Here is a 22523-nt window from a genome sequence, read left to right as displayed (position 1 = left end):
TAGATTTTCGCCCGCCGTGCTCCCCTTGGGAACTCGCACCGTGTGACATGCCACCTCTCAATGAGGTCTGCAGAGGCTTCCAATTAAAAATAAAAAGAATTAGCCACCTTGATTTAGGACTTTCAGCTTGGTAATGGGATGCACAAAAGCATAATAAAATTTCTCCCTGGACAGCTATGAGGTGACCTCTGCAGTCTGATGGAATGACCTCATTTGTAGCCAAGGGGTCAACTTTTAGCTTCCCTTCAAATGGAGTTTGTGCTAATAAGGGGTGATGCAGTAAAAGAAAAAAAATAGCCATACAATATTACCTTGCATCCAGAGGGGTTTTCAACTTTCAAAACAGTAGCTTATCTGGTGCAAGAACACTGAGGCTAAAAATGAAAGACGGGGCCCAGCCCTGGGAGGGCCACTCGGTAGCAGTGTGGCCCCAGCTGAGCTGCTGACTGTGCTGTGCGTGTTTCCTCCTCCGAAAGTAGGAAGGATAATGGTAACTCTTCCACTTCTGGCTCATGATTCAGATGAGACCCAAAGGGGATGGATGAGGAACTGGGACACCAAGGCAGGATGCCACACCCAGCTGCTGGCAGGTGGGAGCTGGAATCAGGACCCCCCCGCCCGTCAGCTCCCACCTGCCGCTGCAACAAGTGGGCTACAGTCACACCATGGGAGGGGCACCTGGCAGGGTCCCACCTGCTGATCACGGTGGCCTCTCTCTAGGAACTGTCCCCAAAATGATGGGCACAGATTTAAACAGAGATGCTGCTTCAATGCCCAGGGCAGGGCGGCGGTGGAGGGGGGTGGCCACCATTTAGGGCAGCAGTTAGTTCTCTGACTCCGTGGGTGGGTGGGAAGTGGAGGTGTTGGCAGGTGGGTGGAGCTTCCAGGTGATTCCAATCAGCAGTTGGTTAAGGACCACTGACATCTAAAACCCAGGGGGTGAATCTCCCCTAAAGCAATTTAACTAATGAGTAATTCCCTAAATCATCTACAGAGTTTGGAGGGAGTAAGAGCTGATATCTGGAGTTCAGAGAGCTTGGATTTAAATCCTCCTCTGCCTCTAACAGCCCTGTGGCAGTGAGTAAATGATCTGCTTTCCCAAGCCTCAGTTTTCCCATCTCTACTATGGGGGCACCAACACTACTCCTCTCACAGGGCATGTAAGGACTAAATGAGCAGAGCCCCCATATAACATTCCCCCAACCAGTGCTGGCTGCTGTCATCATAATTCCTTCATTAAAGGTGACTGGTGCTGACCACATGCAAGGCTCGACTCTGTGTCTTGGAGGATTCCGAGTGAGTTTCGCTGAATGCCAGCCTCAGAAGGAGGGCGCCATGACCCACTGCCCGTGCTGAACTCGAGCTTATCAGAACAGAAACAACAGGGCCCGCCCCACCATTTCTGATTCAGCAGGTCTGGGGGTGGAGCCTGAGAATCCGTATTTCTAACAAGCTACCAGGGGATGCTGGTCCAGGAACCACCTTGGAGAACCACTGCTTTATTCCACTAGCAACAGTTCCCAGGAAAAGTCAGGAGACGCCCAATGTCTTAAAGGTCAGTGAGTTAAAAGACGATTTGTAAAATGTTTAAAGAGCTATATGCATTAAATATTTCTAATTATTAGAAGCTTGTTGTGGAGTGAAAAGAGTCTGTGGGCTTTGTTGTCAAAGACCTGACTACAAGCCACCCTGTCCAGCGGCTTTGTGATCTCGATGCGGGATGGTGAGAGTGCTTACGATGAGGCGTTAGAGCACCGCTGACTTTATTATTTCCACCACTGTCCCGCCATTCGTTTTCTCATTCCTTAATCTGCTGGTCTGTCTGTTACTGCACTGAGTGCCCAGCTCCCTGGCCAGGTGGGCTGGCGGCTGCCCCCTTACCTTCTTCAGCAGGGCGACCATGCCCTTGCACCACGTGGAGGAGTAGTGGACACGCTCCACCTTGAACATGTTGAGGATCTCATCGATGGGAGTGGCCGAGTGGATTTCATATGGCCTCTGCAACCAAAGGACAACAGGCGGCATCAGAGAGAGAGACCCCACGTGGTTAAAACAGACATAGAGAACAGACTTGTGGTTGCCAAGAGGGAGGGGGAGGGGGAGGGATGGAGTGGGAGTTTGGGGGGTTGGGATGCATTAGGAGATTGGGATTGACATATATACACTATTGATACCATGTATTAAACAGATAACTAATGAGAACCTACTGTATAGCACAGGGAACTCTACTCAGTGCTCTGTGGTGACCTAAATGGGAAGGAAATCCAAACAAGAGGGGATATATATGTATGTATAGCTGATTCACTTTGCTGTACAGTAGAAACTAGCACAACATTGTAACGCAATAATACTCCAATAAAATTTTTTTAAAAATAATAAAATAAAATCAGCTCTGCGCCTTTAAGCTCCAGGCTCAGCCTTAATCTGTTCGCGTGGTTGTGGAGAAACTCAGGTCCTTCGACAAGAATACTGGCACATATAAAGATCTATATTCCATCTGCATCAGGTAAAGAGTTCCACTGATGCTCGGTTCTCACTCATTGGCCTTAGGATGTCTTCACTCAGAAAACCAAGTGGTCTTTATAAGGTAAAATAATTACATGTTCTGCTGGTGAAAGTGATTTTGGCAGCAGGGCACTGGATATACTCATTATAGAGTGCAGGTGCATCTCTATTCCAGGAAACTCAGTTTACAAAAATTGCCAGTTTACCGAAAAATGGAAGAAACAGGAAAAGAACTGCAGTAGACCTGTTATTTTATTTTTTATTTTTTTTACATCTTTATTGGAGTATAATTGCTTTACAATGGTGTGTTAGTTTCTGCTTTATAACAAAGTGAATCAGTTATACATATATATATATGTTCCCATATCTCCTCCCTCTTCCATATCCCTCCCTCCCACCCTCCGCATCCCACCCCTCTAGGTGGTCACAAAGCACAGAGCTGGTCTCCCTGTGCTGTGCGGCTGCTTCCCACTAGCTATCTATTTTATGTTTGGTAGTGTATATATGTCCATGTCACTCTCTCACTTTGTCACAGCTTACCCTTCCCCCTCCCCATATCCTCAAGTCCATTCTCTAGTAGGTCTGTGTCTTTATTCCCGTCTTACCCCTAGGTTCTTCATGACATTTTTTTTCCTTGGATTCCATATATATATCTGTTAGCATACGGTATTTGTCTTTCTCTTTCTGACTTACTTCACTCTGTATGACAGACTCTAGGTCCATCCACCACACTACATATAACTCAATTTCGTTTCTTTTTATGGCTAATATTCCATTGTATATATGTGCCACATCTTCTTTATCCAATCATCCGATGATGGACACTTAGGTTGTTTCCGTCTCCTGGCTATTGTAAATAGAGCTGCAATGAACACTTTGGTACATGTCTCTTTCTGAATTATGGTTTTCTCAGGGTGTATGCCCAGTAGTGTGATTGCTGGGTCATAGGGTAGTTCTATTTGTAGTTCTTTAAGGAACCTCCATACTGTTCTCCATAGTGGCTGTACCAATTCATATTCCCACCAGCAGTGCAAGAGTGTTCCCTTTTCTCCACACCCTCTCCAGCATTTATTGTTTCTAGATATTTTGATGATGGCCATTCTGACCGGTGTGAGATGATATCTCACTGTAGTTTTGATTTGCATTTCTCTAATGATTAATGATGTTGAGCATTCTTTCATGTGTTTGTTGGCAATCTGTATATCTTCTTTGGAGAAATGTCTATTTAGGTCTTCTGTCCATTTTTGGATTGGGTTGTTTGTTTTTTGTTATTGAGCTGCATGAGCTGTTTGTAAATTTTGGAGATTAATCCTTTGTCGGTTGCTTCATTTGTAAATATTTTCTCCCATTCTGAGGGTTGTCTTTTGGTCTTCTTTATGGTTTCCTTTGCTGTGCAAAAGCTTTGAAGTTTCATTAGGTCCCATTTGTTTACTTTTGTTTTTATTTCCATTTCTCTAGGAGGTGGGTCAAAAAGGATCTTGCTGTGATTTATGTCATAGAGTGTTCTGCCTATGTTTTCCTCTAAGAGTTTGATAGTTTCTGGCCTTACATTTAGGTCTTTAATCCATTTGGAGTTTATTTTTGTGTATGGTGTTAGGGAGTGATCTAATCTCATACTTTTACATGTCCCTATCCAGTTTTCCCAGCACCACTTATTGAAGAGGCTGTCCTTTCTCCACTGTACATTCCTGCCTCCTTTATCAAAGATAAGGTGACCATATGTGCGTGGGTTTATCTCTGGGCTTTCTATCCTGTTCCATTGATCTATATTTCTCTTTTGTGCCAGTACCATATTGCCTTGATTACTGTAGCTTTGTAGTATAGTCTGAAGTCAGGGAGCCTGATTCCTCCAGCTCTGTTTTTCGTTCTCAAGATTGCTTTGGCTATTCGGGGTCTTTTGTCTTTCCATACAAATTGTGAAATTTTTTGTTCTAGTTCTGTGAAAAATGCCAGTGGTAGTTTGATAGGGATTGCATTGAATCTGTAGATTGCTTGGGGTAGTAGAGTCATTTTCACAATGTTGATTCTGCCAATCCAAGAACATGGTATATCTCTCCATCTATTTGTATCATCTTTAATTCCTTTCATCAGTGTCTTATAATTTTCTGCACACAGGTCTTTTGTCTCCTTAGGTAGGTTTATTCCTATATTTTTGTTGTTGTTGTTGCAATGGTAAATGGGAGTGTTTTCTTGATTTCACTTTCAGATTTTTCATCATTAGTGTACAGGAATGCTAGAGATTTCTATGCATTAATTTTGTATCCTGCTACTTTACCAAATTCATTGATTAGCTCTAGTAGTTTTCTGGTAGCATCTTTAGGATTCTCTATGTATAGTATCATGTCATCTGCAAACAGTGACAGCTTTACTTCTTCTTTTCCCATTTGGATTCCTTTTATTTCCTTTTCTTCTCTGATTGCTGTGGCTAAAACTTCCAAAACTATGTTGAATAAGAGTGGTGAGAGTGGGCAACCTTGTCTTGTTCCTGATCTTAGTGGAAATGGTTTCAGTTTTTCACCATTGAGGACGATGTTGGCTGTGGGTTTGTCATATATGGCCTTTATTATGTTGAGGAAAGTTCCCTCTATGCCTACTTTCTGCAGGGTTTTTATCATAAATGGGTGTTGAATGTTGTCGAAAGCTTTCTCTGCATCTATTGAGATGATCATATGGTTTTTCTCCTTCAATTTGTTAATATGGTGTATCACGTTGATTGATTTGCATATATTGAAGAATCCTTGCGTTCCTGGAATAAACCCCACTTGATCATGGTGTATGATCCTTTTAATGTGCTGTTGGATTCTGTTTGCTAGTATTTTGTTGAGGATCTGTGCATCTATGTTCATCAGTGATATTGGCCTGTAGTTTTCGTCCCTCTACTTTCTACAGGTTCATTTGTCATTGTTATCCCCCTAACTTTTCTTTTTTTTTTTGGTATGCAGGCCTCTCACTGTTGTGGCCTCTCCCGTTGCGGAGCACAGGCTCCAGACGTGCAGGCTCAGCGGCCATGGCTCACGGGCCCAGCCGCTCCATGGCATGTGGGATCTTCCCGGACTGGGGCATGAACCCGTGTCCCCTGCATTGGCAGGCGGACTCTCAACCACTGTGCCACCAGGGAAGCCCATCCATCTGTTATTTAGTCAGCAAATATTGTGTCCTCAAGGTATACCAACCTCTGCTCTAGGGGCTGGGGAATACATTAGTAAATAAACAACAGAAAAATCCCCACCTCATGGAGTTTACATTCTAGTGTGGGGAAATAGATGATCCAAATACATAAAATAGATATTACATGGTGTTACGTGTCTTAGAGAAAAAGGAGGGCCTGAGGTGTTTGTGGGTGGGGAGAGGAAGGGAGTTGCAACTTTATTTTTTAAAATTTTATTAGAGTATAATTGATTTACAACGTTGTGTTAGTTTCAGGTGTACAGCAAAGTGAATCAGTTATACATATACATATATCCACTCTTTTTTAAGATTCTTTCCCCGTATAGGTCATTACAGAGTATTGAGTAGAGTTCCCTGTGCTATGCAGTAAGTCCTTATTAGTTATCTATTTTATATAGTAGTGTGTATATGTCAATCACAATCTTCCAATTTATCCCTCAGTAATTCAGGCAGAGAAAGACAAATATCATATGATATCACTTATATGTGGAATCTAAAAAAAGGGTACAGATGAACTTATCTACAAAACTGAAATAGAGTCACAGATGTAGAAGATGTTTGGTTACCAGAATCTCCTTTAGTCCCCTTGATTACTCTATGGCAGTGGTTCTCAACTGGGGCTAATCTGTCCCTCCAGGGGACATATGGCAATGTTTGGGGACATTTTCGTTGTCCTTCCTGGGTGGGGGCAAAGTTCTGCTGGCATCTAGTGGGTAGAGGCCGGGGATGCAGCTAAACATCCTACAGTGCCCTGGGCAGCCCCCATCACAAAGCAGTACCCAGTCCCAAGCATCCGTAGAGCTGAGGCTGAGGAACCCTGTGCTTTGCAGCCACTGTTCACCCCATCTGATAGACAAGAAAGGGGCTCATCCCCAGACATTCAGAAACTGTGCAACAAAGCTGGGATTTGATCCCCAAAACATGTGATTCCAAAGCCCAGACTCTCGCTTGACCACCATGCTGTCGCTTCCATGGACAGCACCACACTGCCTACAGAGTGAAGCCGGTGCCTCCAGCTGACCTCAGGTTCCTTTCTAGACAGCCCCCAGACTGTCCTTCTGACTGCTGGTCAGTCTAAGATGTTTGCTGTGTCAGCCTCAGCTGCGCTTCCCGGTCTCTGCTCACATGGTTTCCCAACCAACTCATATATGATCCCCCTTAGCGCTTCCTCCCTCAGAAATTCTTCCCTGCTCCTCTAAGAAGAAGTCATCAGCACTGTCTCTGCAGCTACCTGTCTCAGAATCATCACCACGTGCACATTTATGTAGCAGTCAGCATCCCTCCTGTGTGCTGCACACTGCGTGTGCTTCACCTACATTTTCTCCTGGAATCCCCACAGTGACCTCGCAGGCCGGCCTCATCATCCCCATTTCATGAAGGAGGATGCCAGGGCTCAGATGAGTTAAGTGACTAAGGTGGAGTCACAGCATCAAGGCACACGGGGTGTGGATGGGAGCCTGGACCTCTGCCCACCGGGCCCGGGACCTCCCCACTGACGGTCAGCAGCCACATGTGACTCAGCTCCTCTCCCAGGGCCTGTCTCCACCTTGAGAGGTGCTAAGTTGGAAAGGATGCAGACCTGCCAGCAGGCCCCCGGCATGGGAATCAGAGAGACCAGGGGAGGGGAGCTGACATTGACGAGTACTGACCCTTTATCAGTCACAGAGCTGGGTAATTTGCATCGTCAGAATCACTTAATATTCCCAGCCACCCTGTTGGGTAGGTGTTGAGCACAGTTGTCTCAGGGACTGTGACCACACCCCCTGTGGATCCTGAGGGAATCAAGGAACAGGGGGGTGATCACCTATCACAGTTATTAATAATAACTGAGCATTTGGTCTGTCTATTGGCTTTGGTTAAGATCACAGACAAGGTGCCTGGTAGAGCTAGGGTTTGAACCTGTGAATTCTTCTAAGATCCTCTTTCTGTGTTACGAGGAAGGCTTTAAAAAAATGAAACATGTTCTTTCTGGATATAAGACCCCTGTGCATGCAGAGGAAAACCAGTGGACAGGTGGGTGACACTGCCAGGGAAACCATCAAGGAGCCTGGTAGGTGGGGAAACAGGGGCTGGGCTAAGACCTTTAAGTCCCTTCTCTGGGTCAGTGGATGAGAAACCTCCCTCTCCTCTCTGTCCCCATGGGGTTCTCTTCAGGGGGTGTGGTCACAGTCCCTGAGACAACTGTGCTCAAAAGGGAACTCTCCAGGTGGTGCTTTCTTGAGTCTTTTTTTTTTTTTTTTACTTAGCAGGTCTCAGGGTGAGAACTGAGATTCTTGTTTGGGCTCATAGGAAAGTTGGGTACAAGGTACTCCCCTCGTCTGGGCTACATGATCCAAGCAGGCTCACAGAATTCTCTGCATTGAAATTTCAAGCCCACTGATGACAATCCTCTCCTCTGCTCTCGTGATGGAGCATTTCGGGAGAGATGCCTCTTCCTGCTCTAAGACTGGAGCATGCCTGGGTCCCTGGCTAACGTAACATATTAATACCTTCAATCTCCCACCTTTCATTTCTAACGCTTTCCAACTCTATGATCTTAGAATATGTGTTAGAAAATTCCCGTAATGACTTTCATCTTTTGGAGGTAAGGAGCCCCCTGGATCCTGAGGGAATCAAGGAACAGGGGGGTGATCACCTAACAGGGATGCTGTCACTGACATGATGGAGGAATTTCAATGAGGAAGGATAACTTCTAAATTCACATAGTCCATGGAAAAATATGAGTGTTTTTCAGTATGGCTTTTGGACTAAATGTGATCGTTTCCAGGATTAAAAAAACAGAATAAACGATTTGCATAAACCCATTGTGTTTCAAGTCAAAGATGAACAGACCAAGATATCTGGGAGAGTCACACTAACCCATAACAGGCATTCTTGTTCACTCTGTCCCCACGCTAAAGGTCCGACCCCACCATGTGACCCTCCCTCTTCTATTAAAAGTGGCATTTGGATCCCTAAGCAGAAAACTCAGATACATTGAAAATGAAACGTTTTATTTTGAAGCCCTTGGGACTTTTTGCCAAGTCATCATCTCTGACTGTTCTGACTTGTATTCTGGCAGAGAATATACTTTCTGCTGGCAAATGACCAAGGATGCTTAGGTCGACTGCTTGCCAAGGTCATTTGTAGGATTGATTCTGTGATAAACATCATCTGGTGATGTCTGTGCTCTCTGGTTCATACAAATATCATGGGGACCCTCATGTCCCCTCTTGGAGCATGTATCTTAAAGAACCAGTACACGACAAAGGAACCAACCAGGGAGATGGGGAGAGATGAATTGTTTTCATTCAGTGCCCAAGAAAACTCACAAGTTCATATACATATTTTTTGCATTCTAACAACATCATGTACTGTAGTATGTTTTTGAGGAATTCAGGGGAAATCACTGAGATCAAGAGAGACCCCAGGTGCTTGAACCACAGGGGGATAACTAATAACACTCACATAGCTTGGATGGTTTTCACACAGCTGCTATCATTCATTCCTTCATTCATTCCCACCAGTTATTACTGTGCACTGGGGGCTCCTCCCCTCGAGGGGCACCGTCTACCCACCTTAATATGCATATATGCAGATGACCGTGAGACAATGTTAAAGCAGCATCCAGTGGGAGGAACTGACTCTCTACGCTGTGCGCTGGGTGCTGGAGCTATAAGGTGGGTAATATGCAAACTGAGTGTCCCAGTCTAGGGGTGCATCGATCCCAGGATAACTTCAGCACCACAGAATAGACTGAAAGGATGTTACTATCCCCATTGCATGAAAGGGAATGGTCCTGAGAGGTTAAATGGCGTCATTTTCAAATGATACTTGTGTAAAAAAAAAAAAAGCCTCGAAATTCATTTGTCATAATTCTTTCTGCTAAAATAAAACTGAGTTATTAGTTGCCAAATAGGTCCATTAGTCATCTTCAGCTTTTAAATTTAAAAGAAATAAAACAAAAATACGTACTGAATGCCCCTTTTTTATAGGACGCTGAGCTAAGTATTCGGGGAAGGTTGGAACTAAAATAACAACAACAAAAAACCAAGCTGGAAAGTTGGGCACGGGTGCATCATGTTGTGGGTTGAAAGAGGACAGCATTTGAAATGATGACACCAAGATGCTTTGGGTGTTTGAGCTGCCACGGATCAGCTGCTGAGCTCCACACAAGACCCTCCCCACTCTGGACATCCCTTTCCCCGTGAGTAGAATGAGGGGCTGGACCAGAAGCTTGTTAAGAGCTTTCTAATGCTCAGGACCTTGGAGTTGGCACACGGGCAATCAGGGCTGACACCCAGGGCTGCTTGCCGGCATGGTGCACGTCCAGCGGCAGGGCCATTCCACCCCACCCAAGCCTGGTAGAAGCCGAGCCCCCCACTTCCACAGCCTTCACGTTCACCACGCAGGTGCACATCTTACCCAGCCCCGCAGCAGCTCATAGGCCGTGACACCCAGGGACCACCAGTCAACGGGGTAGGAGTACCCAGGGCCTCCGTCCACATACACCTGGAACACTTCCGGGGCTGCCAAAGACAGGACAAAAGAACGTTACTGCGCATCTCACTTTACACTCATGCCTCTTACAGAGAGGACACGGGGCCAGGAACCCAGCTTTTTGGATGGCAAAGCCAGTACTCCATCTGCTATGCCACGTGGTTTCTGCCCTCCGTAAGTCACGAGATGGCTAGAGAACAAGGTGCAGGCATCACAGGAAACACCAGTGTGACACCTGGGACAGAATACAAATGGGGCAACCCAAGTGTGCTGTGGAGGGCGTTCTGTCGGGGAGGGTCAGGGAAAGTCTGGGGAGGAGGAGGGTTTGTTGGAGCATGAATCACAGTCACAGCCCGGGGATTAAAGTCTGAGTTAAGAAGAAGAAACTGTACCCCCAAGGGGCTAAGAACCTTGCTAAATGTCATTCTGTTCTGGCACCAACACCAGGTCAGGTGTCCCAACAACTAGGATGCTTAGAGCCCTTTGTGCCTGGTGCCTGTCTCAGGTACAGTTTTATTTTAGCATAGGTGGGATCGAACATGAAATATCCAGGATAAGTAAATGCACAGGGACAGAAGGCAGATCGTGTGTTGCCAGGGGCCGGGAGGGAGGATGGGGAGCAACTGCCCACTGGGTTTCCTCTGCGGTGATGAATGTTCTGGAACTAGACAGAGGTGGTGGTTACACAACATTGTGAATGTACTAAATGTCACTCTGTTTGAAAACAGTTCATTTTACGTTATGTGAATTTCACCTCAATAAATAGACAAGTGGAGGGTGGAGGCCCGTGATGGATGCGACCCCCAACTCATCAGGCCAGGAGTGCATCTCCAGCTCTAATCGCTCATATTGGCTTCCAGGAACGTCTTGGGAAATGTGGATCATTTCTAGCAAATTAATTTGTAGATGTAATTCCATTTTACAGGCGTCAGAGCAGCCAAACTCTCTCGCAGGGAACCAGGACGTGCTGTGTTTAAAGACATCTCGACTCAATTTTCAGACTGGCATTCAGACGGCGTGGGATGGGGGAGGGCCAGATGAGGCAGATGAGGGAAGACATGGATGCTCGAATCTGGGCTCTGGATTGGCAGCTGGACCATTGAACCTGACCGGCGGCCAGATCCCAGCTGCCCTCTAGAGACCCTCTCCATTTACTTTGTATTTTATAGCACTTTCACCCGAGGGTTCTACTTTCCTCTTCACAACAAGCCTCAGGGCCATGTTATCATCTGACACATTTTACCGAAGAGGTTCAGAGAGGGACAGCGGTGCACAGGAAGTTACACAGCAGGGAAGTTCAGAGCTGAGGTGCGCCTTATACACAGGTCGAGCCCCAGTTTGAAATAAGGTTCATATCAACATTTGAGTACAGAAACATAGTCTACGTTGGGGAAGATGTGATTGGGAGTTTGAGGAAATGTCCCTTTGGGTAATTTGAGCTTCCCAAAGGAAGCAACATGGTGTGATGGGAAACAGGAAGAAGGTCAGTGGGGCTGGAGCTGAATTAACAAGTTCGATTTGCCTCAGTTTTGTAAAACATGAACAAGAATAAACAGTGTATTCATAGGGTTCTTATGAGGATTAAGGAACAACGCAGGCTGAGAGCTAAGCCCGATGCCTGGCTGGTCTATTGTGAGTGTTCTGGGAATCTTGGGCATGGTTTTCATTACTAGAATTGTCATTCAGACCTCCTCTTCCGATCATGCTCAGCCTCGCCACGGTCCAGTCAGCCTGGGAAGCGTGTTAAACTCCATCCTCCTGAGCCTCATGACCTACCAGTCTACAGACCCGCTGAGTTTGGCATTTCCAGCATCTTTCTGTCCGCCCCTTCCTATCGATCCTAGATCAACCTGAATGCAAAGGTGGCAATCATACCTGTTCATTAAACATCTAGTGAGAAAATATTTGATTTCCTAGCAGCTCCAGGCACTGAGCTGTGCTATTCTGCATCCCACTGGGAACCTGAGGCTGAGCTCCAACCCAGAGGGGCTTCCTTCCCTGCACCCCAATCTGTGTACGTATCCTTCTTCCCTCCGTGCTGAGGGTTCCAGGAGAGAAGGAGCCACATCGTGCTGGTCTGTGCACGTGTAGATGTAATTCTACAGAACCAGGGCCTTGACAGCTGCTGGCCCAGCCCATGTGCTCAGACAGTGAGGCAGGCAGGGACACGCCCAGGAGTGCAGGCAAGGCTGCGTGCCCAGGTGTCCCCATAAATCCTTGTGGTGCCTGGCAGCCCCATGCCCATCTGGAATTCAGGGTAGAAGCAGCAGCTGACCAATTCTGTCCTGGCTGTTGTGGCCAACCAAGTGACAAACGTCTGCAGCCTGTGAACCCACTCCCAGAGAAGGTGACAGTCTCTCCTCCCTTGTACAGTTAGGGCTGAAAGAACATAAACAACCTTTATGTCACAATCCATATGCCACCAAAACGGCCGCTTTAGTGGCCTGGATCAGTGCTTAGAGGCGAGGGCATCATATAGGATTAGAGCTTGAAGGACAGGTACAAGACACATACCTGTCACCATCATTTCAGGTATGAATGAATGAGTATGGAAACTACAGTTTGCCAGGTACTTTGTTAAGGATTTTACACGTACTACTTCTCTTCATCCTCCCAACCGCCCAATAAAATAAGCCTACAATGATCTCCACGTTCCAGATGAGGAGGCAGAGACATGAAGGGGTGTAGTTGGGTAAACAGTGTCCCCAAAAGATATGTCCAAGTACCTGTGAACGGGGCCTTATTTGGAAATAGGGACTTTGCCGATGTAATTAATACAGACGTCAGGATAAAGCCATCCTGGATTCAGGGTGGACCCTTCCTAGATTCAATGCCTTTCTAAGAGACAGAAGAGGTATATTTGAGAGAAAGAGAAAGCCGTGGGAGGAGGCAGAGCCTGGAGGGATGCGGCCACAAGCCAAGGAAGCCCTGGAGCCCCCGGAAGCTGGAAGAGCAAGGAAGGAGCCTCTCCCATACCTCCGAGGGAGCACGGCTCTGCAGACACCTTGATATTGAACTACTGGCTTCCAGAACTGTGAGTGAATGAATTTCTGTTGCTCCAAGCCACCACAGTTGTGGGACTTTGTTGTGCAGCCCTAGGAAACTAGTAAGAGGGGCTGGGAACTTGCTCCAGATCATCCAGCTGGGATGGCAGAGTTGGGATTAGCCTCTCTCGGTATCTGATTCCAAAGTCCTTTCTCCTATACTGAGGTGACTTCCATGGGTGATGCACTTAACTGAGGATGGGTCCTGATGAAAGCTGCTACCTTCCTTCCCTCTGTCCCAGAGACTGGCACTCAGCCAAGTACATGGTAGGCACTTAATCAATGCATGTCAATTTCATCCTGGTGCCATACAGCTGGTCCAGCACATTGCTTGACTGCTTCAGAAGTAGAGACAGCTCACAGCCTAGGAGTGTCAGCATGGCAGAGGTGCAGGGTCCCTTGGAAACCATCTTGCCATCGTCCCCTCTGTGTTAGAATTGGCCACCGGGCTTGAGGGGCGAGAGTGGTTTGCCTCGGCCACAACTCACCAACTCAGGGCTCAAGTCAGAACTCCTGGTCCTGACTTCCAGTTTCAGGGAGTTCCCATTATTGGAACAGTTAAATTCAGCCACCAATGCCGGATGACTCTCCCTCCTCAGCTCCTGTATCCCCTTCCTCCTCTTCGCCAACACATGGCCCTTGTTCAGATCCCCATTCCTTCCTCCTGGTCTCCTGCACTAGCTTCTCCACCTGTCCTCTGGCTTCCAGAGTCTCCTTCTCCAGTCCTTCTTTGCTTCTGGGGGAGTTAGCTTTCTGATATGCAACTCAGACCACGGCAGTACCCTGCCTCAAGGTCTTCCTATCACGATGGCTGTTTCACAATCTGTATTCACAGGAATGCCACCAGCCATGTTAGGCTCATAGATTTTGGAGGAGAAAGGATTCTGAGGTCAGACATGTCTGGGAAATGACGAGGTTCAATTGCGTTCTTTCTTGTAGACTTCTTAGCGCCTTTAATGACTCAATAGCAAGCATGGTTTGGAAATTTATTAGACTTGATCCTGGAATCTTTTTGATTTTTCAGTGGAACAGTACAAAGCACTAGGGCTGGAAACCCATGTGGCCTAGAGGGTGGTTTAAATTCTGTAGCCCCTCAGCTCCTACCTGTAGATCTTCTAAGCTGTATTATGGCCCAGGGGTTGCCCATGGCCACCTTGGGCTCCAGCTGCACACGCTGCTTGCCATTCCTAGAACATCCTGTCTGTCTATCTGTCTCTTTTTCTCTCCCCTAGTCCACCAGGTTCTCTCACAAAGGGTGCAGCTTCAGAGTTACCACTTCTAGGAACTGAATATGTACCATTCTGCAGGCTTCTTTACATCTGTCATGTATTCCTCAAAATACATCTCTGCTACTATTATTTTCTTATCATTCCCTTCCCTCCAGACTAGATTAGAGCTTCCTCTTTATCCCCACCTTCCCTAGGCACCTCTTGATTTTTTCATTCTGGCCGCATTTTTGCTTATTTATCTGCTTCTTGCTAGACTTTAAGCTCCCTGAAGGCAGGGACGGTCATGTTCTCCCTGGCTCCCCAAGTCTTGCCTGGCATGAAGAAGACACGTGGGCAGGGTTTGTTGACTGACTAAATAAATGAATGATCGTATGAAAAAAAAGCAAACAACACCAGTACAGCCCTCGCTATGTACCAAGACCTGTTCTAAGTTCTTGGCACACTGCTAATAAAAATAGCTCATCTGGGCTTCCCTGGTGGCACAGTGGTTGAGAGTCCACCTGCCGATGTAGGGGACACGGGTTTGTGCCCTGGTCCGGGAAGATCCCACATGCTGCGGAGCGGCTGGGCCCGTGAGCCATGGCAGCTGAGCCTGCGCTCCGCAATGGGAGAGGCCACAACAGTGAGAGGCCCGCATACCGCCAAAAAAAAAAAAAAAAAAAAAAAAAGCTCATCTTTCTGGAGCATCTGTCATGCACCAAACTTTGTTTTAAGAATTTAGCAGGTATTAACTCATTTAATCTTCACAATGACGTGGAATTTGGCTAGCTGCAGCTGAGTCTCACCGAGGAAAGGACCAGGATGTTCTGGGCTGATGCTGGCAAGGCTAGGACTGGGGGTTCCCTGGAGCAGAGTGAGTGATGAAGGAACCCTGAAGGGGGAGCCCAGGACAGCAAACGACAAACCAAGCAGATAGCTGAAGGTGGCTATGGTCTCACCCAGAAAGGATGTCCAGGGTCCAAGGTCTGGGTACACCTGCAGGGGTGATGGATACATGAAATTCCCCAAGGTCTTCCAGAAAGAAAAACAACTAAAACTTCTTGCAATGCCCTGGTGGGGTAAGGGCCAACCCTGAATCTATTTTAAGCCATTGAAAATGCCCACTGTAACCATCATCATCATGCACAAAACAGTCATGCAGAGCTTTCTAGGGCACAAAGATTCCTTCATAATTACCCCCACCCATGCTCAAAGCACCCTAAGCCCCAGATGAAGAAACAGACGCACAGAGAGGTAATGGGGCAAGTTCAGGGCCGTGGAGACAGCAAGTGGAAGAGCGTGGACTGGAAGGCTGCTTTTACCACTTTCAAGGGGCGCTCAATACAGCTGTTCCATTATTATCATGAGCAGTGGTTTTCTTTACAACACCAAGAACTGCATTATTATTATTTTTTTTTTTTTTGCGGTACGCGGGCCTCTCACTGTCGCGGCCTCTCCTGTTACGGAGCACAGGCTCTGGACGCGCAGGCTCAGCGGCCATGGCTCATGGGCCCAGCCACTCTGCGGCATGTGGGATCTTCCTGGACTGGGGCATGAACCCGTGTCCCCTGAATCGGCAGGCGGGCTCTCAACCACTGCGCCACCAGGGAAGCCCAAGAACTGCATTATTAATGTGGCCATTTGTTGAGCATCTACCATGTGCTAGAAGTTCTTCAAGTTTCTTTACATATATTATTTACTCCTCAGGAAAGCTAACATTTATGGAACACTTTCTACTGTTTCACATGCATTATCTCACTTTATCCTCAGAAGGAACTTGAGAGGCGAGTACTATCATGAGCTCCCTCTGAGGAAGCCAGGCTTGGAAAGGTCACACAGCTACCATGGCTCTGAGCCTCCTTTGAACCCAGGCCTCCCCCATTCTCTGGGGTCATCCAGAATGATGACCAGACCTTGCCCTGTCTCCTTCAAACTCCAGACATTACACCATCATTATGTATATGCTGAAAATGAAGTATCATAAAACAGATATACGTATACACACACAATATATACTTTATACGTTTTATACGCCAAAATCTCTCCATGGTCAATGCATTAAATCTGTGAATTCAATTGGAACGAAAATCAAGAGTATTTACGAAGGTCTGGGTATTCTAAAAGGTTTCAACATAGTCCAAAAGAAAAAAAAAAAACATGTGGTTCGCCATTAACATGCACATTAATAAAAGTGGCTGTTGAATCACATTCCCCAGCAACACCTGTTTCCTTCCCTGCTGCATCCCCAGGATCTTTCACGGTGTGCATGCATGTTGCACGCTCCATGGCTAGTTGTGAGCCCACGAATGAATACACTGGGGGGAAATCGGGCTGCACAGAAGCTGCTTCCCCAGCATGGCCCAGTGGCGTGGATAGATCAGCCCCACTTCCCACTAACCTTTTCTACCAGTAGCTGAGCAATTCTGTCAGGGCAGGTTTTAAATGGAAAGTGAGTCTGGATTCCAAGGGACATCAGAGAATTGGCCTTCCAGAAAAGCAAGGACATGGGGGGTCGTCTGAAAGAGATCACCCCTGAGGCAATGTAAATATGCATGTGGTGGGCTTTGCCCCCTATCCTCACCACACAGAGTTTACTTCCTCATTAGACTAAAAATATGGAGAAAAACCACAGAAGCCACCTAAGTTATAATTATTGGTCTGCTGCTTTAGCTCTATGAATATTCCTGAAGGCTTTGATTGCTGCAGTGGAGTGTGACAATGCTATTCAATGTCTAGCTTACAAGTTGACTGGCTTCCGGGATCAGTTTCTACAGGTAATTGCATCCTTCTGGACTGGGAACATAGAATTACCGCATTTCAGCCTAGAGGGGACCTTCAAGGTAATTTCCTTCCTCCCCTACATTTTGTAGGTGAGGAAGCCGAAGCCTATTGGAGGAGTTCCATGGCTTCCAGCCCAGCTGGGACCAGAGCCCAGTTCTCCTGTCCACTGAGCCTTTCTGTGGCTCACACATCCCGGCTGGCAGGATGTGCCAGATCTGGACACCTCCACCTAGAAGCCCCACAGGCATGGCATATTCAATCTGTCCAAGCCAAACTCTCCCTCTCCAACTGCCCCTTCTCCTGGGTTCTCAGTCTCTGTCGATGGGCTGCTCAGTTGTGAAAGTCAGAAACGTGGGAGTCTCATGGACCCTGCCCCTTGTCCAGCCTATGTTTTGGATCATGTGATTAATTCTCAAGACTCATCATTTTTCCCTTCCAGAATCTTTCTCTCTTCTCTGGTCCTTTTTCACTTCTGCTTGGAATCAAGACAGCTCCAGACCCCAGCCTGGGGCCCTTTAATCCCACTACACTTACTCCTCAAACACCTTTGTAAGTCAGTAGAATCTGGAACGGAGAGACGGAAGGTGTGAGTGTAGTGATTATTCAACCTGAACCTGAACCCCAGCTCCCAGGCTTACTGCCACAGTGGCCTCAGGCAAAATGCCTAACCTCTTATTTGTACCTTGGTTTTCCTCATCTGTATAAAGGAATAACGTGTCTGTTACATCAAGTTATTGAGAAGAGAAAATGAAATTCTCTATGTATTTATTAAGCACAAAGTAAGTGCTCAATAAATGCGATCTAACATTGTTGTCATTGTATTGTCATTCACATGTTCAAATCACTTAAGTAAAATCTTTCCAAATTTTTCTATTTACTGTAGAATAATGGTCAAACTCCTTAGCATGAAAAACTGCTAAAAATAGGTTCCAACCTCCTCATATTTTGGCCTCTATCTTTATTATACCCATTGTGCCAACTTTAAAGAATAGGACACACTTTATGTTTAATCTTCTATGACTTGCCTGGTAATCTTTACCCTATTTTTTATACTCATGAACTCCTACTCATACTTCAAAACCCAGACCAAATTTTACACCTTCTGTGGAGTGTTCTTCAAGTCCCTTACTGTTTCTCAGTTCCCTTCTTTTCCCCTCTCTTGGCCAAGTACATCAGTGTTCTGGATTCTCACCAAACCCTTGACAGTTCCTCCCTTGCAGCACTGATCATGCCGTACTGTAATTAAGGATATACATGTCCACCGTTCTCACTGGACTGTGAGCTCTCTGAATAGGGGTATGACTAAGTCAGGGTCAAAATGTCAGGAATTAGCACAAAGCTATATGTGAGTCATTTAGAACAAGGACTGACACAGAGCAAGTTCCAAATAGATGTGAGCTAGTTATTATGATATCAATTCGTTATTGAATGGGAAATGAAATGCACACATAAATGAAAGACTAACTCACAAAGGTACATGTTGTACATGTTCCCCAAATGATTCAAGAGCTCCACCATCATTCTGTGATTAGAGTGTGTGGAAAAGCTGTAGAAAGCAGAGATGAGCAGGGTGCCTGGCCTCTGTCTGGATCCCTTGGGGGCAATTCATGTTTCTTTGGCTTTTTCTCTTGGCGAATGAACTCAGATATTAATTTGAGAGGAAATGAATCTGCTGCATCAGTCTGATAATTTCTTTCTATCTGGTGATGCTAGTAGCATTGATAGTAACAGAAGAGTGGTTTCATTAAGATATGTAAGACGCTGCTCAGGTGTGGACCAGTAGGACCTCACCTGTCTGCATGAGAAAAGGAACAGCAGGGAAAGTTTAATTGGCTGAGAAGCTCTGATGAGGTACAGAAATTAATGATGCACCAGTACCAGAAAACTACTTCATGTTAAATGTGTCAGATTAAATTAGTAAATTAGAAAAAAAAAAAAAGACCCTTGGAAAGTTTTCAGAGAGAATGATGGAAAATGCTAACTGAAAGCACAGGGTTAGAATCAAGTGCATTTTACACAGTTAATATGTGAAATGGGGGATAAACATCTAAACAGCATGTTAGGCTGATGGAAAAGTTCATTTAGATAGTGCTACTCTCTCTTTTTTTTTTTTTTTTTGGCGGTACGCGGGCCTCTCACTGCTGTGGCTTCTCCCATTGCGGAGCATAGGCTCCGGACGCGCAGGCTCAGCGGCCATGGCTCACGGGCCCAGCCGCTCCGCGGCATGTGGGATCTTCCCGGACCGGGGCACGAACTCGTGTCCCCTGCATCGGCACGGTGGACTCTCAACCACTGCGCCACCAGGGAAGCCTAGTGCTACTCTCTTAAAGGATTCCAAGATCCTTGTTTATCTAAGGTCCATAATGTTCATTAAAATTTCCCACTGTCAAAAGCTTTGGTGGGTACACAAGTACCACATGATCTTGCCCCGCCATGTCTCCAGGCTCACTCTCCTTGCCTACTTTGTTCAGGCCAATCTAGCTTCCTTATGGTTCTTTGTATGTGACAAGCTCCTTTTTGCCTCAGGGTCTAGGCAAAAAGCTGCTATCTCCTGCAGTGCTTTTCTACCTGCTGTGCTAAACAACACTTACTCATCCTTTAGAACTTAGCTGAAAAGTCACTTCCTCAGCAAAGTTATCCTGACCCCTCCAATCTAATCATCTATCCCATCAGCATCTCTCTTTTTCCACCATAATCCTAATAAAGACCTCAAACAATTCTACCCTGTTTAAAATATAGGAGTTGGAGAGACTGTCACTCCCAGCCTAACAGTGAGAAAAAGCTAGATCATCTGTGAAACCATAACTTGGGCTTCCCTGGTGGCGCAGTGGTAGAGTCCGCCTGCCGATGCTGGGGATGTGGGTTCGTGCCCCGGTCCGGGAGGGTCCCACATGCCATGGAGCGGTTGGGCCCGTGAGCCATGGCCACTGAGCCTGCGCGTCCAGAGCCTGTGCTCCGCAACGGGAGAGGCCACAGAAGTGAGAGGCCCGCATACCGCAAAACAACAACAACAACAACAAAAAAAAAACCCACATAACTTTTCTTGAACTCACTAGTCTGAAATTTAAGGAAAGATGGGTGCCTTCAAGAAGGTTTGGGTTGTGAATACTGGCTTACCTTGGGAAGAGCATGGGAAGAAAATAGGGCTGCCATAGAAGAGAGTAAGGAGACAAATTAAGATGCTTAATTTAACTGAATTGCTGAAGGTCGTATAAGAACTTAAGTGAGAGAATAGAACTGTTGTTTGTCCAGATACAAGAGGAATTTGCACTACTCACAGACTCCTCTCTACATACCCTCACTGGGTACTCATGACAAAGACTGGGCACAAAGCCTTTTCCTTCTATGAAAAGGCAAAGGGTAGAAAAGCCAAAATAATTTTGAAAAGAATAAAAATGTTGAAGGACTCTCACTACCTGATCCGAGTATTATTATGAAGTGAAAGGAAAAGTATGAGATTAGTCAGAGAATAAACAAATAGATCAAGGGAACAGAATAGAATCCAGAAACAGACCCATACATTTATGGCCAATTGAGTTTTGATGAAGTTGCAAAGCCAGTGCAATAGAGAAAGAATCGTCTTTTCAACAAATGCTGGATGGAACAATTGGACAGCCCTTGTAAATCAATGAAAATTCACAACATATTCAAAAGTGAACTCAAAATGGACTATAGTTCTAAATGTAAAACCCAAAAGTATAAAACTTCTACAAGAAAACAAGCAGAAAATCTTTCTGACCTCATGTGAGGGAGGAAAAGATGTTTAGAATGACACCCTGTACATGATCAATAAATGAAAAATAAAAAATTGGACTTCATTTGAATTTAAAACATCTGCTTTTAAAAAGATGCTATTAAGGTAACAGAAAGACAAGCCACTGACTGGTGAAAATATTTGCAAATATATCTGGTAAAAGACATAACCAGAATATATAAAGAATTATCAGAACTTAATAATAAAAAACAGATGACCCAATAAATTAATGGGCAATGATTTGAACAGATACTTCACAGAGAAGGTATGTGGATGGCAAATAAGCAAATGAAACTATATTCAACAGTCTGTCAGTTTCTTAAAAAGTTAAATGTACATTTACATATGACCCAACAATCCCACTTCTATGTAATTATTCTAGAGAAGTAGAAACTTAAGTTTATATACAAACCTGTATGCAAATAGCTTATTTATTTATTTATTTTTTGCGGTACGCAGGCCTCTCACTGTTGTGGCCTCTCCCGTTGTGGAGCACAGGCTCCAGACGCGCAGGCTCAGCGGCCATGGACCACGGGCCCAGCCGCTCCGCGGCATGTGGGATCCTCCCGGACCGGGGCACGAACCAGTGTCCCCTGCATCAGCAGGTGGACTCTCAACCACTGCGTTACCAGGGAAGCCCCAAATAGCTTATTTATAATTTTGTAGAACTGGAAACAACTCAAATGCCGTACAACTGGTGAATGGATAAACCAAACGTGTATATTCATCCAAAGGATTTCTACTCAGAAATCAAAAGGAAAGCTACTGATCCACACAACATGGCAAAACCTCAAATGCATTATTCTAAGTAAAAAAGCCAGATTCAAAAGTTTGTAGAAATATGACTCTGTTTTTGTGACTTTCTGGAATAGTCAAAACTATAGGGATGGAAAACTGATCACTCGTTGCCAGGAACTGGGATGAGGGAATCTTGGAGGTGATGGAACTGTTTCTCTGTCTTCATTATGGCGGATTAATTTACTCGATTACACTAAAAGAGTGCATTTTACTGCATGAAAGTTGTTCCTCAAAAATAAGCATCTCGAACTATATATTTATCAGTTCAATGATTTGCAAAGTCCCTCACAAACAGCCAAACTGATGAGGGCAGGAATATTGCCTATTTGTTCACAGATGTGTTTTCAGCCCGTAGAAAACTGCCTGGCAGGTGGAAGGTGCTCAATAAATCTCTGCTGGATGGATGAATAGATGGATGGATGGATGAATGATGGATGGATGGATGGATGGATGGATGGATGGATGGATGGATGGATTGGCAGGTTCTCAGGAAAGATATTGGGCCCTGGAGCCTCACTGGCCTGGGTCTGAATGCTGGCTCTGTCACTTACTCTGGCACAGGGGTAGCAAACTTTACTTCCTTTAGCCTCCATCATTTCTACAAGGAAAGTACAAGCATGGCCATGGTGCCTCCACAGCCACCTGTGTTTGCTCACTGGGGAAAGGAACTCACATATGGTGAGTACCGACAGGGCACCAGCCCAGTGATCTCCCAGGGCACCCCCCCGCACAGCTGACCCAGCTCCTATCATGAATTAGGATTTGGTTGGGGTCTCTTTCCCCAAT

At 45.8% G+C, this 22523-nt stretch overlaps 1 protein-coding gene across 3 annotated transcripts in view; it reads right to left on the bottom strand.

The window, feature by feature from the left end:
* Nucleotides 1-22523, bottom strand: part of STK32B (serine/threonine kinase 32B) — a 361645-nt gene that overhangs the window by 21351 nt on the left and 317771 nt on the right. For all 3 annotated transcript variants that reach the window (XM_060087315.1, XM_060087392.1, XM_060087470.1), the window contains 2 exons: nt 10078-10181; nt 1882-1998 (listed from right to left, as the gene is read on the bottom strand). In XM_060087315.1, coding sequence (XP_059943298.1) covers nt 1882-1998; nt 10078-10181 — 221 coding nt within the window. The remainder of the gene's footprint in view (nt 1-1881; nt 1999-10077; nt 10182-22523) is intronic.

The sequence above is a fragment of the Mesoplodon densirostris genome, chromosome 1, assembly GCF_025265405.1.
Source record: "Mesoplodon densirostris isolate mMesDen1 chromosome 1, mMesDen1 primary haplotype, whole genome shotgun sequence".
In the NCBI taxonomy this organism is placed as follows: Eukaryota; Metazoa; Chordata; class Mammalia; order Artiodactyla; family Ziphiidae; genus Mesoplodon; species Mesoplodon densirostris.
The sequence above is the reverse complement of the archived record's forward strand: the minus strand, read 5'-3'. Positions and strand labels throughout refer to the sequence as shown.